This window comes from Elaeis guineensis, chromosome 13 (assembly GCF_000442705.2).
Source record: "Elaeis guineensis isolate ETL-2024a chromosome 13, EG11, whole genome shotgun sequence".
Lineage (NCBI taxonomy): Eukaryota > Viridiplantae > Streptophyta > Magnoliopsida > Arecales > Arecaceae > Elaeis > Elaeis guineensis.
The window spans coordinates 72,887,236-72,900,573 of record NC_026005.2 but is presented as its reverse complement, the minus strand read 5'-3'; the positions used below and the strand labels follow the sequence as shown (position 1 = coordinate 72,900,573).

General features: G+C 38.5%; 2 protein-coding genes across 2 annotated transcripts; both read right to left on the bottom strand.

Moving 5' to 3' along the window:
• Positions 1–1,068: 1,068 nt before the first annotated feature.
• On the bottom strand, positions 1,069–2,556 carry LOC105056062 (uncharacterized). Its single transcript, XM_010938126.4, has 2 exons — positions 2,023–2,556; positions 1,069–1,902 (listed from the first exon to the last, which is right to left on the bottom strand). Exons 1-2 carry the CDS (start codon positions 2,192–2,194, stop codon positions 1,244–1,246), a joined length of 831 nt encoding a protein of 276 aa, XP_010936428.1. The 5' UTR covers positions 2,195–2,556; the 3' UTR covers positions 1,069–1,243.
• A 1,453-nt stretch (positions 2,557–4,009) lies between these two features.
• Positions 4,010–11,426, bottom strand: LOC105056063 (hexosyltransferase GAUT11). Its single transcript, XM_010938127.4, has 2 exons — positions 10,788–11,426; positions 4,010–5,914 (listed from the first exon to the last, which is right to left on the bottom strand). The coding sequence occupies exons 1-2, from the start codon at positions 10,935–10,937 to the stop codon at positions 4,457–4,459; spliced, it is 1,608 nt and encodes a 535-aa protein (XP_010936429.1). The 5' UTR covers positions 10,938–11,426; the 3' UTR covers positions 4,010–4,456.
• Positions 11,427–13,338: the final 1,912 nt, after the last annotated feature.

Here is a 13,338-nt window from a genome sequence, read left to right as displayed (position 1 = left end):
TGGTTTGTAGCGTGTTCGGATGTGTTGTGTTAGTTTGGACTTCAATGTTAATCCAATATTGATTTTAAATATTACAAACCAATACATCATTCAATTCATATAGAAACTAAGATATAATAATTCCATAACATGCATAAATTAGTACATAATATGTTATAATTATCAATTTTCAATTCTCTAAATAGTCTAAATATTGAAAATACTGTATCGATCGGTCGGATTCGATTTCATACAAATTAAAATTATAAAAATCGAATTCGACCATAATTAACTAAATTTTTTATGAATCACAATCTGATTCAATTTCGATTTCATACGAGTCGGTTTCTTTAGATTTCGGTGGTTTGCTCAGCCCTAATTTTAAAGGGCTGAGAGAAAAGATTGGCTTGGGATCCTATATTTATACGGGTAAAAGAGGAGGAATAATAGAGTTAGAATATAAGAACAGGATGGGACCTGTTGGTGAAGGCTATTTGGTGGAACATGTGGACAGAACAAAAATAGCCAGGTATCATGGGTAAAGGATAGCTCTTGACAAGAATAGCCATGCATCTGATGTCTCTGACACGCACAAAACATGCTTGAAATTATTTACCTCTTTGTTCTCATTTCATAGGCTCATGACTTGAATTGATGGGTAAACCCCATTTCTCTCTTAACATAACACATTCTTGGGATATGTACATTAAAAAAAAAGCTCAGTTCTTGCACTATTTGAAGATTAATACGGTAGAATAATGATCAGTGAGATACAAGATGTCAAACATAATTGTGGAAGACACAAGAAAATTGTGATAAGTAATTCAGAAAACTATTTCAACAGTAAAGGTACCGTTTAGTGGACCATATGATGCGAAAGTTTAAAAGGTTTTCTAACTAATGATGTCATGGTCTGTAAAAGGCTCACTAACTTGTAATGTCATGGTCTGTAAAAAGTTTACTAACTAATTCTGTCATGGTCTGATGCTACAGCAAAAGTGAAAGCTCTGATTTAGAAAAAAAAGAAAGAAGTTACAGTCAATGTTTGTTTTTACTTTTTACTATGACTCACATTTATAGGAGCCAGAATTTTGACTGCTTGAAGGAGGCCTCTTCTTATTGAAATAGCAATCCACTTACATGTACATTATTACTTGTGCTAATCCAAAACCAAACAACTGTCAAAAACTCACAAGGTGCATAACATTTTGTTTATATACGATAATTAAGGCAACACATTTTGGTTAAAGATGCAGTCTCTCACTCATGGGGAGGTCTTTTTTGAAGGTTTAGCCGGTGGGATACCAGGAAACAGAGGATTTGGAGGGAACGGGAGTGGAGGGAAGTGGAAGGCCGGTGGTGGTGGTGGTGGTGGATTTAGAAATGGAAATGGAGGTAACGTAGGCACAACTGGTGGCAGAAGGGACGGTGGTGGCTGTGGCACCAGTGGTGGCAGAAGGGATGGTGGTGGCTGTGGAAAAACTGGTGGCAGAAGAGATGGTGGTGGCTGCAATGGGTTGGGTGGCAGCGGAATTCCACCAATGTTCGGCGGAGACGGAACAAATGGAACCGGAGGAAAGAAGAACGAAGATTGATCAAGCTTCTGGTCTCCAAGAACTGGCTTTTGATAGCAGAGTTCTGGTTGGTTCAAAGGCCTGAAGGTGAAGAACCCAGCTGAGTAGACGGGCACACCATTCCTTCTAGACTTGAGACGAAGCCCGGCGGAAGTGGCAGAGGAAGCCATGGAGCAGAATGGCTCGTTGCTTCTAATTAGCTTCACAGAGCAAGATTCAATCAATTTTATGTGCTTGCCAATGTCAAGAGGTAGTCGAACTCTGAACTCTCCACGCCGATTAGTCTTCACCTCCTTCCGAAAGCCAAGCTTGGTAGCACCATCCCCACATTCAACTGCCACTGAAGCACCTGTGGTGAAAGTAGAACAAAGAGTTTATTTATCAGAAGTTTGAAAGATCGGATTTTGTTCAAGTGAGAGAGAGAGAGAGAGAGAGAGAGAGAGAGAGAGAGAGGAAAGAACTAATTAACCTGCTATGAACTGGCTAGGCTTTGAGAACTCCTTGTGAAAACAGGTGTCACAGTAAACAGTTCCAACCACCATTGCAGATGGGAGCTTCTTTGTTCCATGGTCAGCAGCTAAAGAAACACAGAAGGATACGACTAACAATAACAAGCAGTAGACTCTAGCCACAGTACCCATGTCTCAAGACACTGAATTATTCTTGTTATGGATGGAACACAGGCTGTTAAGTATTTATAGGATGTTTGTCTTAGATGTACCAACTCCTCCAAGAAGCGCAAGGAATTGAACGGTTAGAGCTAGTAGGCATCTCCTTTTCATTGGGAATCCATGAAAACTTTAAAGCAACCGTTATGTCGATCATATGAGAACATGCAACTGTGAGCGAATACTGGCGGCCTTTTACCAAAGCATCAGCGAGGAGAGGAGGAGAAGGTTGGAAGGTGTTTGCTTTCTTTTAGGCTGTCTGCTTTGGCTTTGGCTTTGGCTTTGGCTAGCTGGGGATGTTGCGAAGCTCATGTACTGACGTACATTTATTGCTTGGATGTCATGCGGGCTGTTGGGCCACTGGTGGTTCACGGGGCAGTGCTAAGACAACCACAAGATTCGAAGGACATGAATGCCAGAATGGTGAGGATAGGGTTCACAAGGATTCGCTTGGACGACTTGCATGGCTCCAGACAAAAGTTGGTACCACGTATGTCAAACTTTGGTTGGTCGATGGTCACATCACGCCGCACATCCTCGCCTTTTAATCTGCCTCATCGTAAGCGGTAAGGTCATCCAGAATTGGCACTGAATTGGATGAATTGAAGCAGTGGATTTATGCAGCCATGGCCTCATCAAAAAGGGACTGAACTGGATGAATTGAAGCAGTGGATTTATGCAGCCATGGCCTCATCGAAAAGGGAGCTGCCGTGCTCCTTGAAGAATACTAGTTCCAATGATGACCATGTGATCGTTCATGCACATCATCTCCTATGAGTCCTTCGAAAATCAAGTATGAATTCCCTACAGTGTACGGTTTGTGCGGTATTTATACCATGTAGCCATCAATAGCTATTATTGATGGACGATTATCAAACAAAGTAGCCTTACCTATCATACAAGATATGTCTTGTTTGATAGCCATTCATTTGCTAATAGTGGTTATAGAATGTTGCACGGCACTCTATGGTGTAAGTCGCGCACTACAAAAGATCTTGATTTATAAAAATTTGATAATGACATTCTTGTCTTTTTCATTTTTGATGTCGGCACGAAAGACAGCCATTGATGTGCCGACTTCAAGTTGGGCGACATCAGCATAGATTGTAAGTTCCATGAACCTGCATGATGAACAATTGGGAACCTGTTCAATATTTTCTCTCAAATCAAGCATGGATCCTAACTCATACAGTGATGGCATGCCAGAGGAACTGACGCAGACTTTTGTAGGTCATGTATCGTTGCAAAATTTCAAGTCTTCATGGACGGGTTCCTTTTAACTAAATCATTCTGGACATTGATGTCAATGAACAAACCTATAACAGTGCAAGCATAGAATATCTTTAAGATCCAAAACATATCATGAGTACTTCAAAAGCAGTGAATGATGATTTTAAGATCAAGATGATCCACAGCATTAAAAAAATGGACAAGTTGGGTTTTCTGCTTATCAGTTCACATGCTTCAAGAAATCAACATCAAAACTGTAGTAAATTTGCCTGTGACTTCAGTCCTTGGATATGGATGCAAATCTAGAGGAATTCGTCCATGCATGCCCACATTCCATCCGTCACATTCCCATGAATGCATTCGTTCCAACATTCATACAATGTATCCAATGTCCTCAATCCATCTCGCAGAAAAAACAATATATAAACCATATACACTGGGAAAAAAGCAATATGTAAACCATAAAGACAGAGTGATGAACCACTCCATTGATAAGCTCTGAAGAAATGATTTATAAATCTAACTCTAAGCATTGTCCCAATTTAATGTCTGCCGGACTTTAAGCTTCCGAAAAATAAAATTATCATTTTAATAAGACACGATATCCAGTTGTTGTAGCCAAACATGCTGATAGAAACTGCAATCCTATATAAACAAAAGAGTCAGTCAAATTCATATAGAGAACTTTTTCAGTTTTCCAGAGATCTAAGAACTGATCCTAGTGAACCTCTGTTTGACAATTGCTGTGCTGTCCGATTATCTGATTCAATTACCAAAATTTGAGGTACAAAGAAATGTAAGATCTAACAATGAACTTATTGCATCTTCCAAAATAAATTCTACCCACAGATATGACAATGATACTGCTGATGCCTTCTCGTGTACATGACTTTCTTCAAAAAATAAATAAGACTTCAAAATGACGACCATCAAGCTGAAACTTTTTAACTTGACAATGAGAAATTGAGATAACATCAAAGAAGAATCGAGTGAAACTGTCATGCTTCAATGCATCATACACTCTTTAAGATATGGATGTGTGGAATTCACATACCGATTCCATAAATGCTGATATCTGCTGATGGCCAACTTTAGCCATGGCTTCAAATTACCATTATAGTGCACGACAGCTGCACTCTCTATCAACCTATCATCAATGTCCAAGTCATATCCCAATCCCAGAACATGCCATCTCCGGTCAAGTGGCTCCACCAGCCCATAAAATGCAAGAAGGCCAGGAGGAAGTATGCCCGTCTTCCAGAGCATCTGGTCAGCATTCTGCTCCTGCCAGTAGTGATATTTTGCAGTCACGTTTGCTTTCTTCCATGCTATCAGATCAAATATGTTCATCCCAAATGCCCATCCACATGCTTGAGGATCAAATTTTGAGCTGATCAGTGAATTGGAGAAATTGAGATATTTGTAGAACCGATGGAATGACTCAAGGCAGGTCTCCACAGCTCCAATTACATTCCCATGCAGTTCCACTGAAAATAGAGGCGTTAGATCCTTCTGCACCACGACATCATCATCAAGAAACACCACCTTCTCCAAAAGTGGGTGTATTTGTGGGATATAGAAGCGCAAGTGGTTCAACAACGAAGCAAATTTTGAGTTCCTGAACTTTGTTTCCCCATTCTGATCTACTGAAGCGCCGGTGAAGTAATTAGCCTGGGTTCTTGCATCCGACAACTGTTTGACCAGTGGGGAGTATGAGGCATTCAACCAAGAGAACTCTTCTATTCTTCGAACTTCTATTGTACACCCTTTAAAGTCATTCCTGAGGAACCAGGTCACCATGGCCCGGTAGTTGACCTCATTGGTGACCACATGAAACACAAGTTGTTGTGGGTGCTCAGCATTGGAAACAGTGGAATTCACGACCACTGAAGTTGAAAGCACATTATCAGAGAATATACAGAAATGGTATAAGTTGTTGTCCACGAGACGAGGTGAGTTCCTATGCTCATCTGCGAGTCTTCTAAGCATAGGATCTTTAAACCATGCTTCTGTCAGTTTTATGTTCAAACAGTGGAGACTTCTAGGCATGGCTTCAGCGGCCAATTGACCAAATTCTGCACTCTGCACTATCGCTGCATTTGCACGCTCTTCGAGGGCACGAGCATGGTTCTTCAATGTGGTTATCGTTGTGCTGATGTCATAATGCAAGTCTTGGGCCTTGTATATCAGCTGTGCAAGGCGGCTAACTACAGGATGGGCTTCTTCTTGGGTGATCGGTTTCCCTCTCACAGCTGCTTGAGAGAGCAACCGTTGGCACTTTCTGATCTGTGAGCTAAGCTCCCAAGCAAGCTGCAGGTCGATATGCTCTTTTGCGATGACTATGTAAGCCTTGGCAAGTGTCATTTGATCAGATAATTGTCTAGCAAAAGAAGTACTACTTAAAAGTTCTTGTGTGAGATTTAAACTTCCATGAGAGATATGTTCGGTCACCGGACCCTCATCCTGAAAATTGTAGAGGCATGAGTGAGGTGGGCTGAGGAGGGAAAAACCTATAGAAAACATAAGAAGCGGCACAAAACAAAGTCCTTTATGATTTATGTGGTATACATAAGAAAAGTTGAAGAGCAAATACAACTTATACCATGGAGAAAACAGTATGCACTTTCAGATACAGGTGGCGAAGTCTAGCAGACCATTTTAGCAAAGCATTTCAAGAGATTCAATAAGAGACCACCTAACTGAATAATCGCTGCAAAAAGATATTAAATGCTTAAGCATGAAGGAAATGGCCTGATAGTCGAAAAATACTGCTTTTGTTTCCTGGACATCGTCAAAAACCTGAACTATGCCACTGACATTAATCGTAAGCAATGAAAGCAAGCAAAAGGCTACTTGATGCATTGCTATTGCAACCAGATCAGGACTGAGCCTTCCAATTGAGGAGATGACTCCACATTCACAAAGTTGAGCTAATCAATAGTTTCAGATTGTTTCAGTGTACCTATCCAATTATAAACTTATTAAAGCTAATATAGTGATGGTTATGCTGACAGAATAAAGCGGTTAGATCTTCACTCTTTTTCCCTTTTCTTTTTCTTGTTTGTCTTGAATAGCCTATAGAAATTTATAAAATTTCCAAAACAAAGTGGGAACCAATGTCACAAGCTAAATCAACAACTGCAGCATTTTTATTATGTAAGTTATGCGCCGCCACTTTACAGGAGTAAAGCAAATAGTATGCTGAACCGTACACAAGACAAGAACTAACATCACTATCCGCTAATCTCAATTGACACTCAACAGCTACTCCACAAAGAACCATTGGTTAAATTATCCCCCACCTCCTATGAATTGGTTAAGTCTCCTATTTCTTCCCATTATCGTCCTCCTCTCTCATCCTATCTTTTCCCTCTTACTCTCTGCTTTCTTTTTTTATTTTCAATCTTTGTTCACAATCCCATTCATTTCCCATTTTTCTCTTTTGATGGCAGAACTCTTAAAAACCCCTAGTACATTGTCATCTCCCCCCAACCCCAAAAGAATGATTTTGACAGATCTTTCTACTTTCTACAAGTCAGAGACAGCCATCGATGCTCTTTGTGCAGATACTAACATCAACAATTTTAAATGCTCCAATTTCTTCCCATTCTCGCCCCCTTCTCTTCTCCTATCTTGTCCCTCCTACTCTGGGCTTCTTTCTTTTAGCTATCTTCAGTATACCCTTTTATCTCACATTTTTCTCCTTCCATAGCAGAATTCTCAAAATTTCCTAGGATATTGTCATCTGCCCCCGGACCCCAGAAGAATGATTTTCAACAATCAGAGCACCCACTTGTAGCATCCATTACCCAATAAATGTCTCTCAACCACATCCATCAATCCTCTTTGTGCAGAAACTAACATCAATGATTGTAAAACATTATAAAGATTACTTAAATATCATGATGTTACATCCCATGGTTCAAATAATAACAAACTAATTAATTCCTACTGCATGGATTTCATTTTTAGATCATGTAAATGAAGCCAATCTTTTCATCGCACCACTAGATCTCATCTAATTGTAGAGGACGATGCAGAGCTTTCTTGCAGTTGGACTATTGGAGCAATGTGCCGCTGAATATAAATCACCAACGGAATGCACCTGATGCACTATTGAATGATGTTGACATTGGGGTTCTTCCAAATTAGGATATTTGTCCTTCAACATTCATTTGCAACAATCGAAACATCTTCTCTCAAATAAAAGATGTCAAGTCTTCCATCTCCAATCTTCCACTATTTATTATTTGACAAAAATTGGACACAAATGGCCCTCTGATTTCTTCATGAAACTCATAAGTTATTTAAGTTGGACCAAAAATCACCTTTCCAATTACTCATCCACTTCACTGAGATAGAAAAACTGTGTTCAGAGCAGTGAAATCATTCACCAAATGCGACATCCATTGACATCCCAACACATACATTTATGATCTTTATGCTTTGGTACCAACTTGATGAAAATTTGTTTTGATGATTGAATCTTAGAAATGGTCTAACACTGATTTTTACTTCAGATTGAAACATATGATGGATATGGGAGGATTTGAATGATCTACAATGTATAATAATAGTTAACCCCCATAGTCCACACTCTAGGCACTAATAATAATAAACAAACAAATAAATAAGAATATCATCTTAAGTGAATTGCTGCTTCTCCTTCTCCTATTTTTCTTATTTTCTCAATCACTAATCAATTCTCCTTCATTTTCTTCTTTCTCCTCCTCTCTATCCTCCTCCCTACACTGTCTTCTCCCTTCTATTTTTCTCGTGTCTTGCTTCTTTCTTATGTGAATGACCAAACTCTCCAAAATCCTCTAGAATTTGCCATGCTTTAGACAGACATTTTTTGCTCCAAGAAAAATGTTCGGAGCCCCATTCTGTGTCTCTCTTCTTTCTTTAAATCAGAGAGCCAAGTCAATCTGAATCCCAAAACATGTCCCTCACTTACAAGTATCTGCCCTCTCTTTTGCACAAAAAGAAATAAAATGCACAAAGTTGGATACAGACCAAAAATTATCATAAGACACCAAATCTTAACCTCAAACTAAAATTAAACTACATCAAAATGACACTTTGCTAAGTTCACAACAAAGGGGAAAAAGAAAGAGATCTACATTGCCGAAGAAGACAATACCAATTAACAATAAGAACCTAAAAACCACAGGCTTTCATCATGCTGCAATCTGTAGAAATGCTGAGATTAGCATTGATTCTGTTTTTTTAAAGGAATCTAATAATGATGTGAAGGAGAAAATCATACAAATGTAAGATCCTTTAAATTTACCAGCTAGCATACAAAACTGATATGTTTTTCTTTCTTAAAAATGAAAATCCCAACTTGAATGTTTTTTTATCTTACCAGGGCAACTTCAAATATCTTTCTCAGCTTATAGAAATTTCCTAATAAAAAAAATGAAACAAAGCTTGTTAAAAGAAAATTCCTAGATAATACAAAACTATCTTATGGGGCATCATAATGGATGTATATTGTATCCCAGAAATAAGCTGAACAGCAAACCATACTCATGGGCTAATGAGTCTATTAAGGTCCATGATCTTGGGTCTTATACAGCAACAGATACAATTTGAGCATCAGTTTAGACTGTGCAAGAAAATTACTTGCATCAAATATACTCCCCAATAAAACTGAATTCCTCATCTCAAGACCCATAACAAATATTCTGGTATTCAAGTTCCACAATTGATACAATCTGGTATACTGATACATCAAAATATTTTGAGATCCAATGTGACAAATTGCATATGATAGAGTTAGTGAGAAAAGTTTTCATATCTCTTTCATCTCAGTGAGTAATCAATACCAAGATGAATTAAATTATGTTGACTAAGATGGAAAGCTAGAAAATTCTAAAGGAACTAAGTTATCAGAAGAATGACTAAGATACTGAAATATCAGCTGGTATACTGAAGAAAACATTGACAACCATTTGAGGCCTGGATTTTGTTGAATAGTGATTATAAACCTATATAAAGTAATAAAAACTAAAGTTCTCAGCTGATATATTGGTATCTAATTGGCTTATATCAGGAGGATATATCAGTTTTTGTCAGCCAAGATAAGAAGGCCAATTTTTACATGTACGGAATAAGTGACTGCCTGAAAACAATACATGTCAAGATCTCCACCAAGAAGAAAACCTTGGACAGACTGAGTCATGCAAATAAAACTAACAGGGAGTTTTTTCAATCATAATGAAGTTTCCAAATTTAATTATTTAGGGAGATGGATATAGTACTCCTAGTGAGAAATTAACGTTCAAAATTCCAGATCTGTATAGTGGGGAAATCATGATCATGCATAAAACTAGGTATAAGTGCATTTATGTATTTATAGTGCATTGACAAAAAATAAATTAGAACAATGGCATTAGAAACTTCATGTGTGCTCGTCAATTTGGCATAGGCATATGCCCATAACAGCATTTAGATAAGGGAGCAAGCAGTTGGTTGTTATGGTAACGTATAAAGGATGACGAAGATAAAAAGATCCACTGGTTGATGCAAAGCCCATGGATCAGTTAGTCAAAATATTCTCAGAGAAATGAATTCCGCAAGATTTTAGAATTCTGACAACAAATTCACTCATATTTAACAATTAGAATCCCAGTGATGGCCCATCAACTCATTGCATTACGGCAAGCTGTTCAGCAATGACAAGTAAATTTTGCAATACATGAAACTTCATCACACAAGTAGCGTATGTTCATGCTGATGCTATCATAGTATTCTTTCAATTCAATATTAAAAGTTGATTAATGAATTAAGCAATGACATCCCACATCACCCAAAATTTGTCAAAATCCATTTTTATCTTTAAATCTTTGCATTTTTTGAGAAGTTTTTGATAGTAAGACGTAGTTCATCAATACTGCAAAAGACATCAACGAAAAAGAAATCAATATGATATTTAGAGTAAATTTCACATCACCTAAACGGACATTCTACCTAATTTTTAAGATTAGACCCCACTTCTAACAGGAAACAGCCTCCAACTAGGATTCTCCAGCAAACTAATTTCAGAAAACCTCATTTAGCTCCGGCGGCGGCAGCCAACATAAGAATCAATGACCAATGAGTTAATGCCCCAAACAAAACTCCACTGAACCAAGAAGCTAAAAAGCTTCCAACTTGAAGAATTCCACAGGATGAACAAGACAAAACAAGAGAAACGCAATCAAAAAGAGCCTTTTTTTTTCCTTCAAAACATACAACTAATAAAACAAGATCAGTTGATCCAATAATTCAATTGAAGTTACACACATACAAGATTCAAAAAACACCATTCAAAGAGCATCAAAACACTCACCCGGATCGGCAGCCCAAATCTGTCCTGCTGATGATGGTGGACGACAAAAAGCATCAACCCTGCGATGACAAAGATCCCCAGAAGCCACCAGATCCAATCCGAAAGCCTCCTCCTTGCCGGGCGCCGGAACTCGGGCGCCCTCCGCCGCATATCTCGATCGATTCAAACCCAGCGCCCACCCCAGCAACACCCACAAACCCTTCAGATTCGTTCAGCCAGCTCCAGACACCACATCCCAAGCCTCCTCTGGATCCCCAAACTCCTACCTTTGCCACCGATTCCGACCAGTTCCGCATCCAAATCAAATATCCATGACTCAAATCCGACGAAGAACTCCAAAAGGTGGCTCCTTTCCACTCCCCCCAACCCAGGCGACGAATAAGGCCGCGAAAGGGGCCGAATATAGCGAGGATCGGCGACGAAACTGGCTGATTCCAAACAGGGGACGGAAGCACCTTTATTTCGTTGCCGCGGAACAAAAAATACAATATTTGTATATATATACATAGCAAAAGAAAACAGAGAGGATTCTCTTTTATCTCATCACACGGTATGATCGATGATTTTTAGCCGTCTGATCGATGGTACTCTAGGTTAACATGGACTTGCGTCGGTGTGATGGGCTAAAGAGCTGTGGTAACTCAGCCGCCGACTCAACCCTCAGTCCTTGTGCCGGAAAAAGTGGTGGAAAGATGGGAAGCGGGAGAAAAGAGACGCCAGTGGAAAGCATGGTTGATTTGCTATTGGCCAACACATTCTACATATTGGAGGCAAAGATGTTTGGTCTGGGACCAGGTTGTATGTTTCGTGCAAAAGAACGGTCGATCTCCTTTTTCACGGTATTAGCCACCGGATCACATATTGCACAATTTTCAAAGCATTTCAATCTTTTCTTCCTCTATTTGTCCGTCCAGATTTTGAAGCAGCCATTATACGATCTAACGGTTGATGTCGAGAGAAAAATAAATCATTCTTTCATACGAAAAATATAATTGATGTTAATTTTTTTTTTGACTTTGGACTGATACTTTTAAAAGGTTATAATAGTAGTATGGACCTAACTTGATTGACCTCTATATAAACCTTTTGATTCATATGCTCACATGGATCATGTATGCGGAACGGTGAATTCTTTCTTTTCACTGGTACTTGAAGCACAATTTTGGAATGGCTTAAGACTAAAAATTGTTGATTAGTCAAACGATGCTCGCGCACATCGTGAGGAGAATAATGCCAACCAATGGACCCAAATTCTCTTGGCTGGATGTTATTGAGTCTAATAAGTATGTTGATGTGGAGTAGAATTTGTTGGAGATGATTAAGATGCCGTTTACATGGCTTGGGGCTAAATTGACCTAGACATATAATCCAAGGGTTATAGGGCGTTTTGTCCTGGTGGGCAGGTAGGGAGAGGACCCCTTGGTACTATAATGACTTCTCTAACAAGGTTGGCATTTCTTAGGTTTTTTTATTGTTCTTTGGTTTTCTTGTTGCACATGGAACATTTTCTATTCTCACCCTCCACCCCCACCCCCACCCCCACCCCACCCCAAGAAAAAAAAAAACAAAGCAAATACGGATGAAACATATAAACTGAATATTTCTGCCTTTTTTTTTGTTGGGGGTGGGGGGAGGGGGCATCCTTTGGTCTGACCAAATCCTAGCCTTCTGCGCACCACTACAATTTACTTTCCATCCTTGACAATTCCACATTAAATGTTGGTGGACTAAGATTGTTAACACTATTTGGCCATTTATCACAGCGGCAATAACAAAAACCTTGGCGCGTGGTTTTAATTTCCACAATCTATTGTTGCTTTAACTCTCTACACAATAGCAAGTGTGGCTAACAGCCAGCCCTTATATAGATCAAGGACATCTGCATTTTAAGATCAGGGTCACATGGGTGCTCACGCAGCAGTTCGAATAATTTCATTATGATTGGAGACTTTATAGTAATGACCCAAGTCATTAAATATAATTTATTATTTTTAAATTATCAAAATATATATATATATATAATCTGCTATCTCTAAAATATCTAATCTATGCATCACGTGATCAAAAATATATAATATTTTATATTATTTAAATTATTTATTTTTTAATATTAGATTTATTGACTATAAGAATCTCAGATCACATGATATTTTAAATAATGAATAGTTATAGATAGTGTATCATATACAATAGCTTAAATCATTGGTGTTCGGTCCTTAATTCATCCAATCAAGACTAACCTCATTAAAGTTGTTGTATAATATATATTAGCTCTACTTAGTAATCATAAATGATATTAATTTACAAAATTAAGTGACCTAGATTAGAAACTCTAATTGAAATAACAATTGATCGGTGCACGACGTGCTATCATCATGCAAGGCCTAGAAATAATACATCATGACCGTTTTGCTTGATTTTTGACAATTATTGGCTCAGCCATTTCGGCACCCATCTCCTCGTGAAAGTAGTTTTGAGAAAGGATAAATCATCCTATTATGGTATAGGAGAAAAGACATCATTAGTATCACATTAGTTGTGAGTCAAGGAA